The 19,838-nt window shown below is 32.3% G+C and overlaps 4 protein-coding genes, 1 long non-coding RNA gene and 1 pseudogene across 8 annotated transcripts; 3 read left to right on the top strand and 3 right to left on the bottom strand.

Annotated features, from left to right (window-relative positions):
* Nucleotides 1-31: 31 nt before the first annotated feature.
* Nucleotides 32-12,372, top strand: LOC122570380 (atrial natriuretic peptide receptor 1). Of its 4 annotated transcripts, XM_043732605.1 has the most exons (21): nt 32-62; nt 164-273; nt 608-800; nt 2,276-2,444; nt 4,767-4,932; nt 5,249-5,323; nt 5,760-6,039; nt 6,138-6,247; nt 6,793-6,981; nt 7,266-7,486; nt 7,720-7,959; nt 8,106-8,226; nt 8,284-8,492; nt 8,586-8,736; nt 9,078-9,237; nt 9,306-9,466; nt 9,833-9,999; nt 10,113-10,259; nt 10,390-10,582; nt 10,903-11,176; nt 11,357-12,372. In XM_043732605.1, the coding sequence occupies exons 3-21, from the start codon at nt 614-616 to the stop codon at nt 11,650-11,652; spliced, it is 3,516 nt and encodes a 1,171-aa protein (XP_043588540.1). In that variant the 5' UTR covers nt 32-62; nt 164-273; nt 608-613; the 3' UTR covers nt 11,653-12,372. The 4 variants fall into 4 exon arrangements, with proteins under 4 accessions (XP_043588540.1, XP_043588538.1, XP_043588542.1 ...); XM_043732603.1 differs by having other exon boundaries at nt 8,106-8,492; XM_043732607.1 differs by lacking the exons at nt 32-62; nt 164-273 and having other exon boundaries at nt 742-1,368.
* On the bottom strand, nt 12,222-13,329 carry LOC122570404. The gene is made up of 2 exons (XR_006317805.1): nt 12,690-13,329; nt 12,222-12,632 (listed from the first exon to the last, which is right to left on the bottom strand). It is a non-coding gene; the product is annotated as an uncharacterized LOC122570404 (long non-coding RNA).
* Nucleotides 13,330-13,486: 157 nt separating this feature from the next.
* Nucleotides 13,487-15,476, top strand: LOC122570248 (nucleolar protein 14 homolog). The gene is given in 6 exon segments (XM_043732344.1): nt 13,487-13,506; nt 13,596-13,898; nt 13,972-14,101; nt 14,186-14,350; nt 14,445-14,944; nt 15,029-15,476. Coding segments are annotated over 6 exon segments (1,365 nt in total). The 3' UTR covers nt 15,276-15,476.
* Nucleotides 15,298-17,838, bottom strand: LOC122570394. The gene is made up of 2 exons (XM_043732644.1): nt 17,704-17,838; nt 15,298-16,786 (listed from the first exon to the last, which is right to left on the bottom strand). The coding sequence occupies exon 2, from the start codon at nt 16,754-16,756 to the stop codon at nt 15,656-15,658; it is 1,101 nt and encodes a 366-aa protein (XP_043588579.1). The 5' UTR covers nt 16,757-16,786; nt 17,704-17,838; the 3' UTR covers nt 15,298-15,655.
* On the bottom strand, nt 16,807-17,499 carry LOC122570247 (annotated as a pseudogene).
* LOC122570396 lies at nt 17,792-19,800 on the top strand. The gene is made up of 4 exons (XM_043732647.1): nt 17,792-17,929; nt 18,166-18,464; nt 18,617-18,834; nt 18,906-19,800. Exons 3-4 carry the CDS (start codon nt 18,619-18,621, stop codon nt 19,767-19,769), a joined length of 1,080 nt encoding a protein of 359 aa, XP_043588582.1. The 5' UTR covers nt 17,792-17,929; nt 18,166-18,464; nt 18,617-18,618; the 3' UTR covers nt 19,770-19,800.
* Nucleotides 19,801-19,838: the final 38 nt, after the last annotated feature.

The raw sequence follows: 19,838 nt of genomic DNA, 5'->3' as shown, positions 1-19,838 counted from the left end.
GCTTCGAGTGCTACGGCTACGACATCATCATCGATAATGATCTTAAACCGTGGCTTATCGAGGTTCTTCAATTTCTTAATAATCCTTTCAGTATTTAACTGTATTTAGTATCATTTACCTTATTTCTTCTTCTGGTAACAAACCTTTCCTACATTTCCTATAGGTGAACGCATCTCCGTCGTTGACATCCACCACAGTAAACGACCGTATCTTAAAATACAAATTAATCGACAACATAATTTCAATCGTCGTACCACCTGAGGGTGTCCCAGAGTAAGTGTCACATTTGAAGAAAATTCCTTTACGGGAAAAAGAAATATTGTAAGACAAAGTAGTTGTAAAAATTGGAAACAAATTTGATAAATTTGAGGATATAAGCCTTTTGAAAGTAGAAGATAGGTTTATGATATTTTGTAAGAAACGAACGCTAGATTAATTGTTACACTAGTTTAAATTAATTAGTATTATTATTAGTGCCATAAGTATTTTTCAAAACGTTCAATGAAGATCAGAAAAATATATATTTAATTGCAAAATTTCATTTATTCTTCATTTACTTTTAAAAACTCAATTTTTCCAATTTCAATCAAAACACGATTGTACACAGCGTAAGATGGAACAAATGTCCACCACCGGAAGCATTGGGGAATTTCGAGCTCCTCCTGGACGAAGAACTCGTCGCTCAAGAGGAGAAAGAATATTCATCTGGGAAATATCGAAGTTCCTCCAGCAAATGGAAATAAATATTCCACTATTCCTAAACAACGAGAAAAAGTGTCCTTTGGATAAAATATCGAAAGGTGGGATCACGAGGCATGCGTAGAAGCAACAGGCATAGTCTGCTTTAATCGTCAAGGCGCATGTACCAAATCTTCGAAATGCATATATTCCAGTTTATTTTGCTCGCGTACAACACAATTTATCGTAACTCGCCGTGATTCCCTGAGAAAAGAGACACACGTGTGCTAACATCCAAGGCATTAAATCTTCTAACAAATGTTTGACATAGTGACACGAACGCGTTATATCAATCGGTATATAAGGGTGAATCTTCTTCGGGGGTGGTTTAGATATGTTCTAACCGATGTTCCGTCACGCGATACGCTACGCGAAAGTTATGATAGAATTATACTAATCCAATAAAAGAGAAGCTTCTCGAATTTGTTAATAATAATTATTTAATTTCAACCTTCTCTGCTATAAATATAATAATTCTTATTAACCGAATGTAACGATTTGTACTATTAAAATAATCGCAACAGAGAAGAATGGAGAATAGTTTATGCAAACAGGTGTTGTCCGTGAGTACGAAGTTTTTGGTAATCGCAGTGATTTCTCAGACTATGGGTTTTGTCAACGTTACTCCAGGTAAGATTAAAATATTGTATTAAATTTTTTAAATAAGATTCGTATTAATTAAATAGACAATCGAATAAATATATTCTAGCACGTCAGTCTTTTCTTTTTTTTTTTTTTAATGAATGGTAGGTCAACAGTTTGTTTTTAACGGTTAAAGTACTTTTATCAAATGCTACAATTTTATTAAAAATATTTTAACTACTAAAAATATTGCTGATCCATCAATAACTATACGTATAAGAGTGGAAAAGGATCGTAGAAGGATAAAATATTAAAAAGTATAAATATTAGTATTAGTAGAAACATACAACCTTTGGCGACCCTCGTTTTTCTGATGTAGCAAGCAGTTGTGCGTACGAATGAAATAAACATACTTTCTGTGCAATTTGTTTCGATGACTGACACGACAACGACTTCTTCTACTTGTTTGGGTCTCGATCCAGTTTCTGTTGAGCGCGATGGCGTTTGATATGTCACGTTTAAATACATGTCCATAAATCACTTTTCTTTTAATATGAGTTTGTATTATTAATTTATTCAAACAAGCTGTATTAATTATGAAAAAGTGTACAAATTCGTCCTTCAATCAAATCAAATTCAGATAATGTAAGCAAGAAGCAACCAGCTTCGTTAAACATTTTGTATTCATATCTGTATCAGCAATCGAGAGATTGTTCTTTTTTCAAAATCTAACTTAATTACAGAGTCGCTAATAAAGATTATTGCGCGCTTTATTATTAGAGCGTAACAAAGCTGATTTTAAAAAGACCGATAGATATGCAACGAAATATTGATATTTGCAAGAGCGAAGATGCTGCTCTTTCATCTTAAAGTGACATTAAAATAAAAGAGAACAACAATGTACAATAACTGCGATCTTCAAATGGTATAAATTCAGTTTTATTTGTTTGTTCAGCGTATGACGAACATTCCACAAGAGTGTACAACGTAGGCGTTCTTATGGCTTCTCGCTTGAATAGTCCTTTCGATCTGGAGAGATGCGGTCCAGCCGTCGACTTGGCTTTGGCCGAAGTGAACGACTTCTTAAGCGTGCACAACGTAAAGTTGCGCAAGGTTCAAGGAAGGTAAGACGAATGTAAAAAATATCCCATTGATACGTTTCCTGATCCTCCGTTTCTTGGTCCTTGGACGACCATCGTTTACGTATGTTTACGCGTAGTAGGGTCGCGTTGGTTCTACGTCGTATTTTTGTTTGTCGGTAATTCGCTCGTAATCCTTCTCGTACTTGTTTATGCGTTTTACCAATTGACCTTCTGTTTACGTAAAATGAAAGAAAAATAAGGGAAGTAGAATAAAGTGCCTCTGCCCTAGATTGCGTGTATTACGAGCGACCCTGTGTAAACTGATTCACTTTTGACCACGCGTTCTCATCGCTTCCATGCCATTACATTGATCCAATTGGACAGACGTTTGCCGTTTGCACAAAAGACAGACCTTCGATGCCGTGACTCGTTGATCGTGACCACTGTTTGGTGAAACGAGATTAGTCGTCTGAAATTTGAATAAAATTGGAGAATGTAGTAAATTTTAAAAAGTTACAAATAATATCAACGTTTTCAATTTTTTATAAAATAGTATCAGAGTTATAGTTGTATATATTTGGCTACTATAAAATGTTGTCACCTTAAGAGCTATTTTTGAAAAGCTTATGTCGTTGAATCTAACAGATTGTTTTCATTTTCTATCTTCAGTGTAAGAACATGAGCTGCAAACATGCGAACGTGCGTATCCGGTCTGCAAACATGTATATCTGGTGTGCGAACGTGACCTAGGAACGTGCAAACGTGGCCTTCAGCGAATTTTGATTTTTGTCCCGAAGGCTCATTCAAATTTCGCATTGTGCGTCATATTAAAATACTATTATTTAGTCATAAAATAACTTTTAAACCGGCAAACGAGCAGAAATGTATTTATCGTGTTCTTTCCCTGTCATATTCAATTAAAATATCGATGCCAAATAGCAGATATCGAATATCAAACTTTCGCTGTAAACCTAAAACTAATAAAAGTCCAACGAGTGCCAGGTTTCCCCTGTGCGATCGAACGACGTAGAATTAGACTAATCCGACAGAATGAATTAATCCACGTCACAATCGGTTAACGAAGGTAGCGAAGGGCAAGGATGACCGAGCGTGATAATATCCCTAGGATCAGCCGGTATATCCAATCATTGGCCATTCAACGGTGCGATTTAAATCTATCATTATTTCCGAGTGGTACTTTACACTTGAAATGACGCTGCATTCTGCCAGCCCTCCCAACAATTATCAATCATTCGAGTCGTAGGTGCGTTACGAACGTTCCACGCGTTCTCCGGGGATATCTCTCGTATACGACACCCTGTTTCGATCGTTTCCTCGTTTCCCTTGGGCAGGTAATTCGATCGCAACCTGTTTGCACGACGAAACACCATCATCCATCAACTCGTTTGCCCTCTGTTCCCTTTCCCGGTATTGTTTGATTCCTACAACCCATTGTCCCACGCTTCCTTTTTGTTCCTTCCTGTCGTCGACTCGAATGGGATCGTGTTGCGGAGGAAACGGCGCACAGGAAAACACGTGATCCTGAAAGATTGCCGACAAATAGTAGACCGGGAGGTCACGTTAAAGCTGACCTTCTTCCTTTGGATCGATCCAAAGAGGTATATAGAACGACGAAGAAACAAACTTGGCAACTTTTGGAATAGATAATATTCGACAAACGAAGGAGAAAAGATTTTTAATCAATTTATTTATATCAAACTTTTTCTTCGTGTCTTCTCGTTGTTAAGGAATTTCTCAATTTTCAGAGAAATACGAGAAAATCGTTGTTTGCCGTGTACAGTGACTGGCGAAAATATTTCAGCACTCGTGATGCAAGACTTTTGTATCCATATCTGAATCGATACTTAGCTATATTAGAAAACCGAGAACATCGATATACATATGAAATTGTTATACGAAAATTTTTGCGAAACATTGAAAAGAAATGCAAAGTTTCATACTTTTGGTAGAAATTTGAACATCACGTTTGTTTATTTTTTATTCCAATATTCGATACATTTCCATTTTGAATTCTTTTTCGTCGTAATTTCTAGTAGAATTACGAATCTAAAAATAGAATTATAAATTGGCCAGGTACAATACAATTCTACAACTATTTGTTAATCTTGTTTCGTTTCGTAGATTTGTTTCATAAACTTCATATTTTATCCAACGGGATATACGATATTCAACGGGATTGTGAATTTTAAAAGACAGAATTATTAATTAGCTAGGAATAATATAATCTTATGGTTATATATTAACATGGTTCTATTTTATATAATTGGGTAGTAATTAATAAAATGTGTATCGATTAATAATTGATTGATGAAATTTAAAAAACTGCAACCCTATGATTCGCAGCTATCCATCGTGTAGTGGATCCGCGGCACCAGGTTTAGCCGCTGACATGCACTTCCGGGCGAACGTGATCGCGTTCATCGGACCAGCCTGTGCTTTCGCCCTGGAACCCGTGGCAAAACTCGCCGCCTATTGGAACACTCCCATAATCACTGGAATGGGTGACCAAGTATCGATCATTCTAATTCGCTGTAGCTCGTCAAAGACAAACAGAAAATGAACCTTTACATTTTTAGAAGATATTTGTATTTATTGTTAAAAATCCAATCTCTCCACATTCCTAACAATAACTCAGACACTTTCTTAGGGATATATCGGTTCCCAAATTATAGAAAATTAATAGAAAGTTAAAAGAAGATAATATATATATATATAGCATAAATTGTACGAATAAAATTATATAATTATATCCGTAGTCTACTCGTTAACAATTATTTACATAACGCTGTTCGTTTTCATATTACGACGTTTTCAACTCAATGAAGCCGCCATCGGAGGAAGAACTGTCCGTAACATCGGGTATCCTTGGGAGAATCAATAAATGGAAGAATGAAAGCTCGGTAAGGAGAGTGTAATTATGCTTCTATGTTCGTTAAGTTAATTGATCGCGTTTTTCGCTTAATTATCGCACGTAACGGAAGCATTTAGGTGGAAGAGAACATGAGATATTTCTCCTGATACCGCATCCCTATTTACGACTTCGTTAGTATTCTTAATTAGTGGCGCGCTTGTTAACGCGACTAATATAAAACTAAAACGTATATCGTACGCGCGAATAAAATAACTGAAAGTCACAGGTAAAAGAAGCGACAAGTCCATTTTTCTATTTCGTAATTTCAATTTTATTTAATCTGTCAAGTTTAAATCTATCTTTCAGCTATAAATAAAAGCTTTAGAGGGGAATAGATAAATAAATGAAAATATTCTGCAATTTATAAATTATATTTCAAAAGTTGCTTAAAATATATCATTCGATCCTGAATTCTTGCTTTCAAGGGAATCTTCAAAGACAAAAGCAAATATCCAACTTTAACAAGGATGTCTTATTGCCAGTGTCGACTTCGACTGGTATTCTCTAGTATATTTAAAGAATTTGGATGGTCCCACGTAGCACTGATATTGGACAGATCCGATCTATTCTCGTGGACTGTCGGGAAAAATTTGGAATACGGTTTAAGAAAAGAAGGGCTGTTGAAGTTCGTGAGAGAACTCGATGGAAATTCCGAGGACGAGTCGTACCATTATTATTTGCGCGATGCTAGTATGTATGCACGAGGTAAACGTCACGTATATATCTGCATTTCTTTCAAATTAACATTTCTAACAGCGTATTTTTTCTGTTTTTAAATTAACACGTCATTCGTTTTCCGACAGTGCTGATCCTTAGTGTTCGAGGAACTCTGGTTAGGAAGTTTATGTTGGCTGCTCACGACTTGGAAATGACGAGGGGAGATTGGGCGTTCCTCGATGTTGAAATATTTCAAGTAAAACGAAAGTTTCTCTTCTAAACATAGGGTGCTTGATAAGCTACCAATCGACAAGAGATTTAATAATTCAATACTTTTCTAAAAATTATGAAAATCATTTTTACATGATACGAAAAAATGGTTTAAAGCGTCCATTATTCTTACACTTGGCGAAAGTAGACCGATTTTTCGAACTAAAATAGGTAAATCAATGATAGATGAGATAAAAGTAGCGTGGAACAATGTCACAATTAAGCGATGTAGAAAAATCTTCAAAGCTTCCTTTACAGATGCGAAACTATTAAAATCATTTGGCACTCAGCTGGCCAGCCATATCAGACATATATATAAATATCCGATTAATTTCATTAAATATGTGTAGGAGGAAATTTATGTGGATGAATAAAATTAGCAAGTTAAAAATGTTCAATCCGAATTCAAATTTAAAATCCAAGTTAGAACGCTTTAATTGGAATTGAAATTGAAATTTGAAAACTTACATATACGGGAGTGTTATACAAGAGCGACAAACAAATTTCTTTCCCTTTCTAATAAAAATTCAGGGAGCCTATTGGGGTGACCACGATTGGCAAGTTGACGACGAGGATGATGCCATTGCTAGAAAAGCTTACGAGGCACTGCTCAGAGTATCTCTTTTACAACCAACCAGTCCGAGATTTCAAGATTTTGCTGACACTGTTCGCCAAAGAGCTCAAACCGACTACAATTATTCGTTCTCAGAAGGAGAAGAGGTATTAATATCCTATTAGCCTATAAATACCGGATAAAGATAAACTAAACTAATGAATATTTAACGAGTCTTCGCGGACAGAGTTATACTTTCAAACTGCCAAAAAACCGATATCCATCGAATAACATAAGAAACGTAATAAAACTACTTACTATATTTTAAAAGAATTCTTTTAGGCTTAACAAATCCATCGAGTAAAATGAAATAATAATATAATAATAATAATAATAATAACAACAACCGAATAAACGACAAGCATAATGAACAGATCTTATCACGTTCCAGGTGAATTTCTTTATCGGAGCTTTCTACGATGGCGTATATTTGCTCGGAATGGCATTGAACGAAACTCTGTCCGAGGATGGAGATATCACAGACGGCATATCGATAACGAGGAGAATGTGGGACCGAGACTTCATTGGTATTACGGGGCACGTGAGGATCGACGACAATGGAGATCGCGACGCGGACTACAGTATCCTGGATTTAGATCCTATCACGGGAAGGTCAGCGTCAATTAAGCCAACCATTCCTCTGATCCGTTTGCTAATCAACCGCCATTCTATCAGTCAACTGAGTACATTCGAACCAAAACCGCCGTCACTGTGAAACCCTCGAATCTACTTTGAATACCAAGCAGAATTTTGACGAAGCATATATACATATGTACTACGTGTACTGCAATTGGATATTGTTCTAGAAATTTATGCAGAGCTAATATTCCTTCGAAATTTTCTAGGTTTGAAGTCGTTGCGCACTATTTAGGATTAAATCGAGAATATAGTCCCGTGGCTGGGAAGAAGATTCATTGGCCCGGAGGAAGAGAAGGTCCTCCTGCCGATGTTCCGGAGTGTGGATTTCTAGGAAACGATCCTTCTTGCACGTCCAGGACTGAAGCGTATACTTTTGTCGCTTATAGCAGTTTGGCCCTCGTTGTGTTTCTACTCGTTGCTGTTGCCGCAATATGCGTGTTGTACAGGCTAGCAATATTTCCATTTTACTGACATAATTATGTAATACGGTAGTATATATTGTATATAATATTATACGATTTTGTATAGAATTTTTTGCCAAGAGTGTTGAAATTTGTATACACTTTTGTCCAGAATAATAACATATTTGCAGACATTTAAGGGTGTCGGCTGATCTGAACAACATGTCCTGGAGAATCAGGCCCGAAGAACTGCTCCTAGAAATAGGAAAACCGTTCTCTTCGAAAATTAATCTACACCAAGCGATAGCTGAGGTGAATACTAACGAGTCGAACGAAGAAAATGTAATAAAATCAACCCTGTTTTTACAGAATTTTGGATTGGAGCAGCGTATTCGTCGTGGATCGCAATTCAGCTGCGAATCCTTACCCCCAACTACGGTATTCACCACCGTTGGAATTTATAAAGGAGAAAGAGTGGCTATTAAAAAAGTCACTAAAAAGAAGGTAGTTGACGTCACCAAAAAATTATTGTGGGAGATTAAACAAGTTCGAGACGTTACATCGGAAAATACTGTCAGGTATATTAATAGTATGATTATGTAGCAACATAATGTTATAATATTCGAAACAAACTATTATTCGCTAGATGAAATGTTACAAACGAATTTCAGATTTATCGGCGCGTGTCTCTGTTCTCCATCACCGACCGTGTTAATCTTGACAGAGTATTGTCCTCGAGGTTCCTTGAAAGATGTCCTAGAGAACGAAGCTATTAAATTGGATTGGAATTTTCGAATGTCTCTAATCCACGACATCGTTAAGGTACAGCAGGTGCACATGTTGTATCACAGGTTCATTTCATCCAACTATGCAGAATTTAAATTCTATATTAAACAACGCGTTCTTTTCGCATCGTATTATTCCTAAAAATAAATCCATAAAACAGATAATAATATATTTCAAATTTACATAAAAGTTACATATATTATGTTAAATAAAAAATATTATCGTTGCTATATCAATTTACCTAAATTTACGTAAAAGTTCTTTTATTTATTTATCCCAGATTTCGTCACCGCCTTCCATGGTTATCGATATTCGAATAAAATTTGCATAATATTACTAGAGTTTTATAAATACAAAAAAAAGTTTCATTTTTTCAGGGAATGTCTTATCTTCATGCCAGCGAGGTATCAGCACATGGAAAGCTTCGATCCTGCAACTGCTTAATCGATGGCCGTTTCGTCTTAAAAATTTCAGACTTTGGTCTCAAAACACTCACTACCCCGTCTGACTTAATAATGGATGATAATTATTATACCAGTACGTAAGAGCAGTTAATGAAAAATGAATGGAACGTTATTGACCATTATGCAATTATTGTTTAATAGAATTGCTTTGGATCGCACCGGAACTGTTGTCATTAACTGTGACACCAGGCAGTGCAGCAACTCAGAAAGGGGATGTTTATAGTTTCGCGATCATCTTAGAGGAAATCGTGGTTCGTGGTGGCCCATACGAATCTGTGAAATCGTTTATGACTTCCCAAGAGGTATGATAGAAATTTTGACATAATTTTTAGAATATGGTATGATAGCCAATTACAGTAAGAATTATAGAAAATAACTATAAAATTGATAACGGAAAGAAATAATTGAAAAGATAATTACGGAAAGATAAAAAAAATTAATGACTATTAAACACTATGATTATTTGCAGAACAATAATAAAGATTAATTTTTTACTGCGATTTACTGCGATTTGCTGTGATTTACTGTAATCATGTTCAAGTATCATGCCACATCCTGAAAATTATACATTTTTATTAATATTGTTAAGTATTGAACTATTTATATAATGTTAGATTAGCTTTTCCCGCTTACATATTGTCAATAATTCTTGTATAAATTTCCCAAAGATCGTCAGCCGGGTTGCAGCATCAGAAACGCCATCATTCAGACCGGAAGTGACACCAAAAGACTGCCCACCTGATATCCTATCCCTTATGGAGAAATGCTGGAACGAAATCCCAGAAGAACGACCAACATTTCATGCAATTCGCGAAACTATACGTGGCATTATGAAGTAAGTCTTGTATTTCTCCGTAAAAAAAAAAAACAAATTCTTTTTCTTCAACAAAGCATCTTTATCTAAAACTGAAAATGACGTTAGATTAAAAAAAAGCTGTAACATTCCAGAGGCTACTGTGAAAATTTAATGGACGATCTATTAAGACGTATGGAACAGTATGCAAATAATTTAGAAGCCCTTGTAGAGGAGAAAACGGAACAGTTAAGTCTAGAAAAGCGACGTAGCGAAGAACTTCTGTACCAAGTGCTTCCAAGGTAACGATATATTTAAAATATTTCTAAATCCGACATTTCTTAAGATTTCTACATTTCTTAATATTTCTAAACGCTGTTTATTTCGAGAATAAAAGAATTTCTATATTTATTTATAATTAAAATATCACAGGCAAGTGGCGTGCCAGTTAATGGCTGGAGAGCTGGTTCAACCAGAACAATTCGAGTGCGTGACAATTTATTTCAGCGACATAGTTGGCTTCACAGCTCTCTGTGCACAAAGTACACCAATGGAAGTGGTGGATTTTTTAAACGACCTCTACAGTACTTTCGATCGCATCATCGAATTCTACGATGTTTATAAGGTACTTCAATAGCAATTACTAAAACTAAATCCAAGGCTGTTGCTCAACTACGGATATTTATGAACTTATGAAAAATTTAAAGATGATAAATGTGTAAAACATCCAAAATAAAGTACTCGCTATATTTAGATTTTATTTTTTTAGTTATATCCATAAAGGTATGAAAATATGAAAAATTCTAATTAAATATGAATTAAAATCCATTTTATTCAATTTGTTTATTCAATTTATTTTCATAAATATCCGTAATTTATTGTAGTTATTAGAATTTTGAATAAGATGCTCGCATTGCTACTAACATATAATATGATTAAACTAAGGTGGAAACAATAGGAGATGCATACATGGTAGTGTCTGGCTTGCCAGAAAGAAACGGCAATAAACACGTGAGAGAAATTGCCCTGATGGCTCTAGCGATTCTCGATTCTGTACGTTCCTTCACTATAATGCATAAACAGAATGCACAACTCAGTGTTAGAATTGGTGTACACAGTGGACCTGTTTGCGCCGGTGTAGTTGGTCAAAAGATGCCACATTATTGTCTTTTTGGTGATACAGTAAATACTGCATCAAGGATGGAGTCTTCGGGACTACGTAAGTCATTTTAAATCATTTCCGAAAAACCTCGTGATATTAGTCTATATAATGATATAGCATTAAATTTTAATTCTAATTCCAAGTTTATTTTAAAAAAAACTTTCAATCACTTTGGATCACTGATATTTCCTTTTCTCATTTTCATTCCAATCCTTTTCTTAAATATGTTTGATATAGCGCTACGCATACACATTTCTGAAGCGACAAAATGTATATTGGATAAGTTTGGAACATTCGATTTGGAGCTCAGAGGTGAAGTGGAATTAAAAGGGAAGGGGCGAGTAACTTCTTACTGGTTAAGGGGTTGCTCCGAACCAGATCTAAGGCCACCAACACCGAAATATCGGAAACACAGCGTTAGTACGCCGGACAATAATTTAAATCCTCTAATCTTCCCGCCTAATAATACAAACGGTGCAAAAGCCAACAACAATACTTTCATTAATTTATCCGAATTACAGCAGACCGTGTAATCTTCGTAAATTTAAAGGTAAAGTGTAAAAAGAATCAATGTTCCATGGTAGATGTTCTTACGATTTAAAATTAAAGCTAGGACTCGTAATTATTGTATTTTCGACCAGTCGCGGGGAGACACGATTACGGCCAGAGACGTAACAATTATAATAAATTTATTTTATTTTTTCCTATTACAATATGTCGATTCGGGATGTTTACATCAATAACATTTCATTTACACGTAAGTAGAAGAATCTATAATAGGGTTTTGTCGTCAGGCGTGTATATTAAGTTGTTCATTTCGATCGACATGACTGTTCGAAAAATTGGTAATATCCTTTTTATTCTGTTTGTGAAACAGTTCTACTTACCAATATCGGCGCAATTTAATATACTTGTCTAACAACAATGATCTACGTAAAGCTCCAGTAAATTGAAAGAGTCAACAAAAAAAAGTAAGAATTTCCTGAAAGAAATGGAAAAACACACTTTATTTTTTCTACTTTCACTGTGTCAAACTATTCGCGGTTTCCACCTAGTGTAACTTCTTTCTGAATGTTTCTTGCTGAATAGACTACAGCAGAATTACCATCTTTATCTTTATTATCGTTTCCGTTAAACACTACTAGTAATCGGTTACAAACCTCTGTATTTTATATTAGTGTGAAGCAAAAAAAAAAATGTAATATCAAATGTATTTTTTCTTTTGAACTTCCTAATAAAAGATATATCATGTAGATGTATGCATTATTTTCTTATCTGAAATAAATAGCTCTCACAGCAAGAAGCCCATTGCAATCTGCCTTATCAGGTAAAGGTAAAGACAGGTGAGAAGCTCCGTTTTCTTCGTCGATGAACTCGAATTCGTGTATTCTTGATTGTACTTTCATGTATCCGAAAGATCCATTTAATATCAAATAATGAAGCTATAGCACATACTTTGCCTTTTTTTATAAAATCAACTATAGTACATTCAAGAGCATATTTAACAAATTAACTAAAAAAACAATCGTTGGTTATTACTATTACAGTTACAATTATTATTTGAGGATACCTGTGCATCCCGCTGCTTATGCTGACCTACTTTCGTTCATGTAAGGAGGTTTGCCCACGTGCAAGGATATTATGACCGATTTTTAATTGTCAATAACTAAAACACAAAATCGAAAACGCTGAGAGGAAATTTCCGCTCTATAAAAAATATAGTAAACGATTAATTTCTCTTTCTTAGGCAACCTATAATTAGTTTCATTATTGCGTGATTTTGTCATTCTCATACTTGTCCATTTTGGGTAGAAAGGTAGATATAAACTTTTCCGTAGAACCGTACAATTAAATAGGTTCTTGTCTATGCTAGTGTACACACAAACGCGGCAGATCCTTAATTTTATAGGTTCTTGTATGTGCTAACGTCAATTAAACTCAGCACTTGGTCGTATGGTGCAGCACTACTAGTCCAGAAACAACCATTTTCCATAAGCGTAAGCACTGCCATTTCCTCTCCGTTAAGGTATACGTATACATGTGGGTAACGGTAACACGTTTAGTCCTAAAGAGAAGCTTATCGAATAAAATCTTTAACAACATTGTCATTGAATAACGACGTCTTATTTTAATTTGCAATATCAGGAACATACTGTATCCTGCTTTCAAAGCTTTATATTCATTGGATAATCTAACACGTCTTTCTTTTAACGGGGTAAGTTATAAATCCATGATTATACTGTATATTTATAAATGTATATGCTTATAATATTTAAAGAAATACACTTTGTTTAAAAAAAGACGTTAATTATGATCGTAAACACAAATTAAATTAAATTAAACACAAATCTGCAGATGATCTTGATGATGGTTTTATGTTCGAAATTGTAAATAATTGTAATCTGCTGGTAAGTCCCAGCAGATGATGATAGAGAAAATTCAATTAAAGATACACAAGGAGGATGAAATGATCGAGAAACTATAAATGTCCAGATCTTTTAAAAAGGGTAAAGATCATGGAAAATGTAAGGAAGGAATTGCCTTATACCTATAAAGTACCAGAAAATTTTGAAGAGCTGCAAGAATATTTGCAAAATTATAATGCTGATTACCAATCGGTTATCGTGGATCGTATAATTAAATGTAATCGTTGCCCAACGAATAATGCAGATGAAGGAAAATTGTCAAATTTATTTTTATTTTTGTTACAACATGTAAATAATCATGTTGTAGAAAATGATGTTGGAAGCATAGTTAATGGTTTTCAAATTATTGATAGGTAATATATAACTTTCTAATAAAATTTATTTACTTGTATTATATCTATATTATATTACACATATTTATTTCAGATTGTCTCCTTTCTTATACGACCTTGCTCATCTAAATCCACAGAATGCCAAATCTGTTATACAAGGAATAATCAAAGAGAAGCACGACGACTTTGAAAAAAATAAGAAGAAATACCCTGGCCTAGATACGGTATGTTTAACGTGTAATTATATTAAAAATATATTTTCAACAGTATTAATTATAATCTTCTAATAAAAATCTTTCTTTTTTCAGCTAATTTTCTTCAAATTAGTTTCTTTGATATTTCCAACGTCTGATTTCAGACATCCTGTAACTACTGCCTGTGCAATATTTATGTCTGAAATACTATTTAGATGTCGTATTAAAAATAAAATAGATATTTCAGAGGGTCTTTTTATATGTACACTTATATTAGAGGTAATTGTTACTAATGCTGTTATATTTATATACTCAAACATATTATGTGGAAATGCAATACACTATATTAATAATATTCCATTCACATTCGCAGTATACGGTATTAAGTAAACGATTTACTCCATATGTGATAAATTTCTTACATGCAATAATTTGCATATCCAGTCCTAAACATCTAATTCAAGATATAAAAATGATACCAAGCTTTAAAAGAATCAAACACTCAGGAAATTTATTAATACTAAATGAAGATCAATCTAAGTTAGATGTTAATCCAAGTAGTAGTTATATGAAAGCGTCCGATCTGATAGACGAACCCTTAGACGATGATTTCAAAATAAGAGCATTATTAATAGCTGTAAATTTATTGGGAGAATTTAAAAATCATCTAGAAGAACTGCAAGCTGTGTATTCGATATTCGAACCAATTTGAAAATCGAATTCTTTTGACAAATATCCACCAAACGTGAAGAAACATATTATGCAATTACGAAACGACTTGGAAGAACTAAAGAATAAAAAATTAAAATATATTATGGTTGAAAAGAGGAAACCAAAACCATTAAGACTATATGAGCCGCGAATTGAAGCAGTGTATGTAAGAATTGAATTTACAATTTCAAACCACATCGTTTTATAAATTCAAGAATGTTATTAAGTTTCGTATATTTTTTACAGATATGACGGTAAGAAACATAAGACTATGTCCAAGAAGAAAGCTGAAAGAGAAAAGTTGTTGCACAAGTATAAAAAAGAAATGAAAGGCGCTATGCGTGAAATACGAAGAGACAGAGCTTTCTTAACGAAACTACAAATAAAACAAGAGATTAAGGGCGATGAGGAACATAAACGCAAGGTAAAAGAAATCTTTGGAGAAGCTTCAGTACAACAGAGTGAATTAAAGAAATTAAAACGGAAGAAATAATAGTAAGAGAATAAACAGCGCATTCTGGAGTCTGTATATATTATCTTTCTTAGACAATATTGCTATTTTGAATGATTTGTATAAGATTGTATTAACGATGACTTAGGATATAACGAATCGTGATCGCTATATTAGCGTTTCTTAAGATTCTTATAATTTCATTAATTATAATAAATGTAAATAAACATTTTCATAACCTTACGCCTGCTTGTATTATATGTACATATTCTTCAGCAACACACTGTATAAACTGATAGCATTTTAAGAATAAAATGTATATAAACAATATTTTATATATATATAATAAATGGTTTCTAGAAATATATTTCTTACTATTTATACTGTACCTTTTTAATTAAGATATTGTTATTCTAAAGTGATTAAAATGAATCAAATAACCAGCTTTTTCGCGAAAATTTGTGAAATGAATTATATGTATTTAAAATTGTATCTTTTTTCATCATATATTCTGGTAAAACTAAGCAAGTTTTAAAATTATTATATGTATTATTACATGGAATTTGAATATGCTTAAACTGAAATTCATCACTATCTGTAATTTTGCAGACAGATACTGATTTCTTTTTTAAATAAACGAACGAGTGCCATTTATCGAAGTGTTCTTTTAAAATTTCAAAATTTTGAAATGACCTCATTACTGCATTTTTTAATTGTAAATCACGTTGGTAATCGATGTTATAAAGGGAATTTCTTAAAATTTCTTTAAGTCCTTCTCGTAACAAGAGCTGTTTATGTAATTTCATTGCCGCTTTCACATCATCGTTCATTTTCACTTTTTGTGCAATATACTGTTCCCAAAGCAGAAAATACTTTCTCAAAATTTTGTGTTCCATCATGGAAATCGCAAGAAATTCTTTTTTACGTATATAGAGAACATCTTGTAACTTGGAGTGCCAATGTAAAATAAATCTTTTCAATAGGAAACCAATGGCAATCTCATTTAATTCTTGTTTACGAACCATTTTTATTTTGTACTGCCGGGAAAATTCTATCCAATTGAAAAAGTATTTACGAGTTACATTCAATTCCCAAAATTGAATCGCTTGATATAACTTTTGTTTCTCTTGTATAACACTGTAAAGCGCATTTCTCCATTTTTCTATGTAAATATATTGTAATCGTTGCATAATTTCCTTACTTTTATCGTTTAAATAAGATAATCTAATTCTTTTCTCTTTTCTATAAGCAGCATAATTATAAAACTTCTTTAAAGTTTTAATTGTCAACTTTTTTTCATAAAAATTGCCCGCTGTAAGTATCTTTCTTCTTTTGCATTTTTTTTTAATTATATATAAACGCCAATTATTGAACATTATACTCTTTTTTCTGTTTTCAAATATGTTTCTAATTTCATGATTTTTTATTGAATCTTGTAGACTCATATTATACCAGTCTTGCCATGCAAAGAATGTCTTTTGTACAAGTTTGAAGTTGTAAAACATTTCGATATTTTCATTCATCGTCTTCTCCGTGATGGATTCATTTACACACTGTATGGAAAAAATAAAATTTAATAAGAACGATAGTAAATGCAATTCATGGACCAATTAAAAATCCTACCGATATAAAATGTTCAAAATATCGTTTTAACAATTTTGTTCTACTGTATACCGAAACACGTTCTTCTATATGTAACTTTTTTAGTTTGTATTCATGATATATTTTCCAAGCATCAAAATATTTTATTAACAATTTACTTTTATAATGCATAATTGCATGTGCTATTTTACTTTTTTGCAATATAAATTCACAACTATTAATCCAAATTCTTATGAAATTTTGTAAAACTTTCTTTGCATAAAATTTACGTGCCTAAATAGAAAGTTATTTATAAATTAGAACACAATTACACGAGTCAAGCGTTAATTATTAAATTAACATTACTTTATCAATTTTATCTTTTATAATTTTTTTCTCCTTTTGTAACGCTACATATAATTTCCAATTTGTAATACAGTTTTTCAAACAATATATATTGTAGAAAGTAACAGATTTTTCTAATAAGGCTCTTTTCTTATTTGTCATTGAAACACAATTATTCCAATATTTAAAATAGTTCCTCAATAAAGATTTAGAATAATGTGTCTCTGCTTTTTTATAATTAACAGAAACTATAGGGTCATTAGTGCACTTATCCATAAATGAAACAATATTTTTCCATTTTAATAATACATTTTTTGATAAAGCATTCAAAACCTTTTTCTGTAATTTCTTGTGATAAAAATAATCTGCTTTATATTTAGCTCTTCTTGTATGTAATTTGTGTATAACATAGATCTTCCAGTATCCAAAAACATTTCTTAATATCACTTTATTATAAAAATTATCATGCGATTTCTGAGTAAAACTAAATAAAGATAATCAATTTTATATTGTTATATTATTAAGTTGATTTTTCATATCTTACTTTAGAAATTGTTGAATATTAGTATTTATATTTGACATTTCAGTCTTATGTATTGTATTTTGCATAATCTTAAGTATATTATCATATTTAATTGTGGGATTTTGTGACAGAGTGCTTTTAAACCAATAATGTAGTGATTTCAATTCTAAATTATGCATATAATTATTATGAACTATCTTTTTCATTATTATATCAGTATTTCATTAACGTTCTTCTTATTATATAGGTATTTTGCAATGCTAACTTCATTACATTACTTAACTGAAGTATCACCAATATTAAAATTATGAAAGTGGTTCATTGTTTTCAGTGTACCATGTTAACTGACAGAAGAAACAAATTTTTTTAGATATTAAAATACATTTTTGTACAATACATAAAATAACACTTATCATCACAGTTTGCAAAATTCAATTCTCTCTGCATCTGTAAATATTAAACTTGTAGGCATTAAACTTTTAGATCCTAAAACAAATATTAAAAATCAAAGGAGGAGAAAAAATAAAAAAAATTTAAGAAATGTGATTAATAGAATTTAACAAGCTAAATGAATCAGTTCTGCATCTTGGAACATTACAATGAAAAAGTAATTGAGGAACTCTTGTCATCCACGAAAAACGTGATTCCATTCCAATGAAATAAAACGTATTGTATTCGTCGTAATAATTATAATGAATTTGAAATTTTGTATTGGTAAAATTAATTGTGTTTGTGAAGAAATGCAACAGGATTTGTATATAATATTTAATAATATAACCTAAGTAAGTATATTGACAGATAGATATGTATTTTACCTGTTAAGAAAATTATTATTTTACATGGCTCATAATTATATATATTTCTCTTATTTTATCTTTACTACTTCTTTTTCATCTTTATTGACACCACTCTTCTATTTAATAATGTAAATAAGATATGGCTGAAAATATCCTGAAAGCAATATTATATAGTTGTGAAAGTGCTAATAAGAATCTAGAAAATTCAAAGGAATATAAAAAACTACTAGAAGAGAATAAATTCTTACCATCTAACGATATATTCAATGCACTATGTTTATCTCTAACAAAACTATTGACATATAAGGTATCAAAGGAGGCATACCAACGTTATACTGTGAGACTTCATGTAATCGTGGGTATCTTGTATGTAAAAGTATATACAAAAAGTTTATTGTGTTATTTCATAATTTATTGTTATTTCAGGAAGTTCTACGAGAATGGTGTAAAATCAATGACAATCTTCAAAATTTCAAAGTACTCAGAGATGAAAAGCAAAGCTTAACACTACTAAAAAGCTTGTTGAAGAAATATTTAACAGATGATACCTTAGACAGCTGTGACTCAAGCGACAATCTATTATCCTTAATCAGTGCTTTAATATGCCTAGCATCCACAGATTCATACTATAAGTGTTACATAGAAAAGTCGATACTAAAACTAGCAGAATTAGAAACCTGCGATGAAAGTGAATATTTGTTATGTTATGCTGTACAAGAAAATTCCAATTTAGACCTCAAACTTTCAACCATAGAAACCATATATGAGTCACAGAAATGCAAATTAATAGAGCAACCGTTATTAAATAATTTCATATCATCATGTATTGATTTAAATAAAGGTGACAATATAGATGATTTAGAGAATATAAATTTGATAGATCAATTATTCAAATTTGCCACTAAATCTTCATGTATCTTCTTATTAATATGTGCATTCCTAAAGGAATTATTAGTACAGTTAGATCATGCTCCTACAGTTGTGAATTTTATACAGTCAATTTTAAAAAGCATTAAGAAACATTGTGAAAAACAAAATAAAGATATTGTAGACCTTTACCCAAGAAACATGCAATCCCTTGTAATTTTACTACAAATAGAACCTACACATCACACAGATGATTCTAAAAATGGAGCATTAAGGATGCTAGAGGATATTTATATGGAAGATGAAGATACTGTAATAACTCTATTGTCACATTACCCGCTGTGGTTGAAGTTATTTGGACAACTTTTGAGTCCAAGTGACGAGATGATGTGTTCATATAACGAGGAATTGAATTGTTTATAGTAATAAATTGTAATAAATATTGAATTGTACAGATCTGTTTTTATAATTTGTTTCAAGCAATGACAAATT

Source organism: Bombus pyrosoma, linkage group LG8 (genome assembly GCF_014825855.1).
Source record: "Bombus pyrosoma isolate SC7728 linkage group LG8, ASM1482585v1, whole genome shotgun sequence".
Taxonomy (NCBI): Eukaryota; Metazoa; Arthropoda; class Insecta; order Hymenoptera; family Apidae; genus Bombus; species Bombus pyrosoma.
The sequence above is the reverse complement of the archived record's forward strand: the minus strand, read 5'-3'. Positions and strand labels throughout refer to the sequence as shown.

Bases quoted from the DNA above. Each gene is read 5' to 3' on its own strand.
- LOC122570380 (XM_043732603.1), top strand. From the start codon at position 614: ATGGAACAAATGTCCACCACCGGAAGCATTGGGGAATTTCGAGCTCCT. The intron at 5,324-5,759 runs GTAAGGAGAGTG...CTTGCTTTCAAG, and splicing joins AATGGAAGAATGAAAGCTCG to GGAATCTTCAAAGACAAAAG. The intron at 8,493-8,585 runs GTATATTAATAG...AACGAATTTCAG, and splicing joins ACATCGGAAAATACTGTCAG to ATTTATCGGCGCGTGTCTCT.
- LOC122570394 (XM_043732644.1), bottom strand. From the start codon at position 16,756: ATGAATGAAAATATCGAAATGTTTTACAACTTCAAACTTGTACAAAAG.
- LOC122570396 (XM_043732647.1), top strand. From the start codon at position 18,619: ATGGCTGAAAATATCCTGAAAGCAATATTATATAGTTGTGAAAGTGCT. The intron at 18,835-18,905 runs GTGGGTATCTTG...TTGTTATTTCAG, and splicing joins CTGTGAGACTTCATGTAATC to GAAGTTCTACGAGAATGGTG.